At 37.6% G+C, this 6000-nt stretch overlaps 1 protein-coding gene across 1 annotated transcript; it reads left to right on the top strand.

The window, feature by feature from the left end:
- The first annotated feature begins 819 nt into the window (after positions 1–819).
- Positions 820–3387, top strand: LOC143629918 (uncharacterized). The gene is made up of 2 exons (XM_077099065.1): positions 820–2745; positions 3173–3387. Exon 1 carries the CDS (start codon positions 915–917, stop codon positions 2226–2228), a length of 1314 nt encoding a protein of 437 aa, XP_076955180.1. The 5' UTR covers positions 820–914; the 3' UTR covers positions 2229–2745; positions 3173–3387.
- The last annotated feature ends 2613 nt before the right edge of the window (positions 3388–6000 follow it).

Consider the following 6000-nt stretch of genomic DNA (forward strand, 5'->3'; position numbering starts at 1 on the left):
TTTTATAGTTCACAAATAATAATAATATATTTAATAACGGTAAAACCGCTGTAAAGGTATAAGAAATTTAAAAAATTAATTTGGAACCGCTGTAAATGATAATAACCGCTGTATATATATAAAAAATTCAAAAAAATAATTTTGAAACCGCTGTAAATATAGAGTTACGAGAATTTGAAAATTGTAACGTTATATATGCCTAGCTCATACTCTTTTTCATGTTCATTCTCTTCTTCATCCACTCTTCTTCCATTTTCAAGCTTTCTTCATATTCATGGAGGTAAGAAACTTGAGCTTTTTTTTATGAATATTAATATTATACTTACTCGCTAACTAATCTTATAGCCCTTAAGAGTATATACTCGTCCAAAATTTATCTAATAGAGATAAATTTTGGATTGTCCCTTTCCGGGACTGCTTTTTGAATATTATATCTCGTTTAGGATGTGTATATATTTTAACGGGTTGACATTTAAGAAAAATCTGGTGATTATTTCCTTTTACTCTTTCGACTTGCGGTTTATACGCATGCTTGGGGAGTTAAGGGGAAATGCTGCCGGTTTTTTCTTAAATGTCAACTTGTTAAAATGTATGCATGCGAGATATAATTTTCAAAAAGTGGGTTAGGATTCGCTGCCTTAGAAAACCGATTTACATCATATTCATATATTTATTTGTTTTTTCAGACGGATCGTAAAGACTGGATGTACGGTCGTTTATCTACTGGTAAAACATATATAAATGGCGTTAAAGGTTTTCTAAAGGCTGTAAAAGATAATCAAGTGAAAGTTGGAGATAAAATGATCTGGTGTCCTTGTAGGAGTTGTGAAAACAACAAAAGATATGATGATATAAATGAAATAGAGTACCATTTGATATCTCGTGGTTTTAAACCTAGATATACTTGTTGGTCAATGCATGGTGAGTCACTTACTGATCGTGGCACGTCGTCAAATAAGGACAGTGATGATAAACACAATTTAATAGATAATGACGATGGTGATTTAAATGAAGTCAATGACAATTTAAATGACATGTATAACGATTTAGGGACTAATATTGGTGACAGTGAACAAGAAAAATTAAAACGTCTATTTGAAGATTCAGAAAAACCGTTATACACTGGTTGTTTGAAATTTTCGAAACTTAGTGCTGTTTTGAAATTGTTTAACGCAAAGACTAAGTACGGGTGGAGTGATGTAAGTTTCACATATCTATTAGAGGTTGTGCATGAAATGCTTCCGGAAGATAACGAGTTTCCAGTTTCGTTATACAAAGCAAAGAAACTTATGTGCCCGATGGGATTAAAAGTGAAAAGAATACATGCATGTCCAAATCATTGCATGTTGTACAGAAAGAAGTTCAAAAATGATCATAAATGTTTTAAGTGTGGCGCTTCGAGGTATAAGTCTAAAACCAAAACCGATGATGTTGACGAAGATGTGAAGAATGGACAACCAGCTAAATTGTTGTGGTATTTGCCAATCATACCAAGACTAAAACGATTATTTTCAAATGAGAAAGAAGCAAAGTTATTGCGTTGGCATTCAGATGATCGTATAAATGATGGAAAATTAAGACATGTTGCGGATTCACCTCAATGGAAAAATATTGATAATATGTATCCAAAATTTGGCAACGAGGTTAGAAACATACGATTTGGACTTAGCTCAGATGGAATTAACCCTTTCGGAGCCTTGAGTAGCATTCATAGTACATGGCCGGTTCTTTTATGCATCTACAATCTTCCACCATGGTTATGCATGAAACGAAAATACATAATGATGTCGTTGTTAATTCAGGGTCCGAAACAACCTGGTAATGACATTGACGTTTACTTGTCTCCATTGATTGATGACTTGAAAACACTATGGGGCATAGGCGTAGAAGTGTATGATTCTTATAAAAAGGAAAGATTTATGTTGAGAGCCATGATTTTTTGCACCATAAGTGATTTTCCAGCATACGGTAATTTGTCAGGATACACTACCAAAGGTAAGTTTGCTTGTCCTGTTTGTGAAGACAAGACAACTTCGAAGTGGTTGGATGATTGTAAAAAAACGGTGTACATGGGACATCGGAAGTTCCTTCCCTTTGATCATATTTATCGAGAGAGAGAGAAAGAGTTTGATGGATCCACTGAGCACGAATCGATAAGGAAACAATTTGATGCATTTGATCGAGTTAAAAATATAAATACCGTGTTTGGAAAAGTAGTTCGTGGTTAGAAAAATGCCAAATCCACAATAGGCATAAAACGCAAATCCAGAAGAGGCATAAAAGTCAAATCCACAAGAGGCCTAAAAGCCAAATCCACCGGAGTCATTTGGAAAAAAAAATCAATCTTTTGGGATTTACCATATTGGAAGGATTTACAAGTTAGATATTGCCTAGATGTTATGCATATTGAGAAAAATGTATGTGACAGCTTACTAGGCTTATTGTTAAACCTTCCTGGTAAAACGAAAGATGGGTTTAAAGCTCGCCAAGACATGGTAAAAATGGGAATACGTGAAGAGCTTCATCCTGTTCCGACAACCAAAGGTTTTTTTCTCCCGCCTGCGTGCTATACTATGTCGAACGATGAAAAAAAGAAGTTTTGTAGATGTTTACATGATATTAAAGTTCCATCTAGTTATTCTGCAAACATTAAAAGGTTGGTGTCGTTGAAAGACCGTAAGTTGCTTGGTATGAAGTCTCATGATTGTCATGTTTTGATGACACATATGATTCCTATTGCAATTCGTGGATTGTTACCGGATAATACTCGACACACTATCACGAAACTTTGTTTGTTTTTTAACACAATTCACTCAAAAATTGTTGATCCTGAGTCATTGGATGCATTGCAAGACAAAATCGTTGTCACCCTCTGTGAGCTTGAGATGTACTTTCCACCATCATTTTTTGATGTGATGGTTCACCTAGTAATCCATATTATAGGAGAAATTAAGGCCTGTGGTCCTGTATTTCTACGTTATATGTACCCTTTCGAAAGATATATGAGTGTTTTAAAAAGGGTATGTCAGAAACCGGCATCGACCTGACGCTAGTATTGTTGAAGGATATGCTTGTGAAGAGGTGACTGAATTTTGCACAGGTTACTTGCACGGTGCCAAAAGTATAGGTGTTCCTCAATCTCGTCACTCGGGTAGACTTGAAGGGGTCGGAGGTGTTGGCATGAAACCAATCACCCCGGGTCATGATCTTTTACAACTTGCACATTTTGAGGTCCTAAAACACATGACATGTATTGATCCATACATTAACGAACACAAGACAACATTGAGGTCAACATATGTTGGTGAAAAGAAGACTGAAATTTGGTTTGAAAATAAACATAACAAAGAGTTTGCTAGTTGGATGAAAAATAAGGTAACCACAACTTCTGTTGATAAAATTGTGGAAAACTTAGGGCGTGGTCCAAATCCAGGAGTAACATCTTACCAAGGGTACGACATTAACGGTTATACGTAATACACCGAAAATCAAGTTGCAAAAAGTACAATGCAGAATAGTGGAGTTACGGTGGTAGCATCAACGACTGAGTTCGACAAAACAGATCATGATAAAAGGTTAAGAATCGCCAAAAATTCTTATTACGGTGTTATACAAGAAATTTGGGAATTAAATTATCGTTCCTTCACTATACCTTTGTTCAGATGTAAGTGGGTGAGTAACCGATCAGGTGTTAAAGTTGACAAATATGGTTTTACACAAGTTGACCTTTCATCATATGGCTATGCATCCGAACCATTCATTGTTGGTGCATGATGTCAGTAGTTCAGTGTCGAGTGTCTGTAATCGTGTTAGTTAGATTTGTGTTTGTATGTAAGCGAAGTTACTAACAAGTTCGCTGATATGGGCGAACTTGTTAGACAAGCGAAGTTAGGGACAACTTCGCCTGAACATGCCAGGCGAAGTTGTCGTGTCTATATAAGCTGTTTTGTTTACGACTTATTGATTAATTCCAGTTCATTCGTGTATTCGAGTCAGAGAGTTTGTATTTGGTGATCATAGCATCACGTGTTTACGGTTGAAATACAACGTGTGTTTGATTATCGCATCGTGTGTTAGCTCGTATCGTTTTCTATACTCGTAACGTCTTACGTAGGGATTCCGCACCTACGTAGAACGCGATATCTCGTGTAGATCCGGCTGGGAACCTACAATTGGTATCAGAGCTTTTGCTCGATTGTGTGGTTCGGGATTATCACGCGGGTGTAGAAATCGTTCCGTTCGACTATTCGCGGGACGAGTTTTCTGAGTTTTTGTGTCATACTCACCTCCTACAATCATAAACAACCCATAACACCTTCAAAAACCTCGTAAAATCCAGAAATCAAACCTGCATATTCATCGTGTTCATCCGGCGAAGTTTCCGTCACTGTTCGTAGGGTTTCAGCGAAGATATAAGGTTAAGCGAAGTTATCCACAACTTCGCCTACCTTCTCAAGTTCGCTTATCTCAAGCGAAGTTACCCATAAATTCGCCTACCTCTCAAGTTCGCTTACCTCAAGCGAAGTTATTCACAACTTTGCCGAATCAGGCGAATTTAAAAAGGAAGCGAAGTTCATAATCAGCGAAGTTCAGACTTAAGCGAAGTTATCCACAACTTCGCCTACAGTACTGTTTAAAATAAAATTTTTTATTTTTCGAGTTTCTTTGGGTTTCGTAAAAGATGTCTTCAATAAACATTACGGAACTAGTTAAGATGGAAGTGGAAGCGGGTTCGGCTACAAAGGCACCGAAGATGCTTAAGAAAACCGATTATGTAGCGTGGAAAGATCGTTTTGAACAATATGTCAAGTACCAAGATGCTAAGATGTGGGTGTGCATACAAGATGGTTACATTCCACCTACTGCTGAGTATGAGGGTCGTGATCAGATCAAGAAATACAAAGAGATGGAAGAAGAAAAGAAGAAAATGTATGAGGCCGAAAGCAAAGCTCATGCAGCAATTACAATGGCTCTTCCAGAAGAGATTCTGCACACTTTCAGAAAGTATAAAACTGCCAGAGAGCTTTGGGAAGCGCTTGAAAACCGGTTTGAGGGCAATGTGGGAATTCGTGCATCGAAGATTAAACTTCTAAAAACCCAATTCTCGGTCTTCAAGTATCTGAAGAATGAATCACTTGATGATATCATCACTAGATATTATCATCTGATGACTGAACTCAGCAACTATTCAATTGTTTACAAAGATGATGAGATTGTTGAAAAGCTTCTTGATGCTCTTCCACCGAAATGGGAGATGTATACTGTGTTGATGAGAGAAGACAAAGACTTTGCTGACTATGACCTGGAGACAGCAGTTAACAAGCTAAGAACGTTTGAACTGAATATGGTACGAAAGGAGACACCTACCGATCAGGTTCAAGATCCGGGTATGTATGGTGCAAAGGTTAACTCAGGATCAAGTTCGAAAACTGAATCATCTGCTTATTACTCTAAGGGAGAGTCAGGCGCTAGCTCAACACATGAAGGACATGTATCTCTCAACATGAACGGTGATGTGTGCTTTGTAGCTGGAGGATCAAATGCTTCTCAACCTCAAGCGACCAAGAGTAGTTTTACCCCAAGTGTTTCAAACAACAACTACTCGAAGATGCTCATGAGTGTTAAATCTGCTGAACAACAGTTTGCTCTCTATGCATCTTTTATTGCTTCGTATGAGAATTACATTCAGGGTAAGATTGTTGATCCTGCAATTTTGGATGAAGACTATGATCAGATCGATGCTGATGATCTGGAGGAGATGGATCTGCAGTGGCAGATGGCTATGATTGTGAGAAGGGTTAAGAGGTTCATGAAGAAGACTGGCAGGAAGTTTGTCGGTTAGAGGCCAGGGTTTGATAAATCGAAGGTTCGCTGTTACAACTGTCAGCAGAATGGCCACTTTGCAAAAGAGTGCAAAAATGAATGTGTAGAACGCAGTCAAAACAGATCTACACAACAGAGTGGTAGTGGTAATGACTATAGAGCCATGATTTCCAGACA

The sequence above is a fragment of the Bidens hawaiensis genome, unplaced genomic scaffold (assembly GCF_021521415.1).
Source record: "Bidens hawaiensis isolate Kalapana, Puna unplaced genomic scaffold, B.hawaiensis_p1.1 tig00000459_1, whole genome shotgun sequence".
Lineage (NCBI taxonomy): Eukaryota > Viridiplantae > Streptophyta > Magnoliopsida > Asterales > Asteraceae > Bidens > Bidens hawaiensis.

Bases quoted from the DNA above. Each gene is read 5' to 3' on its own strand.
- LOC143629918 (XM_077099065.1), top strand. From the start codon at position 915: ATGCATGGTGAGTCACTTACTGATCGTGGCACGTCGTCAAATAAGGAC.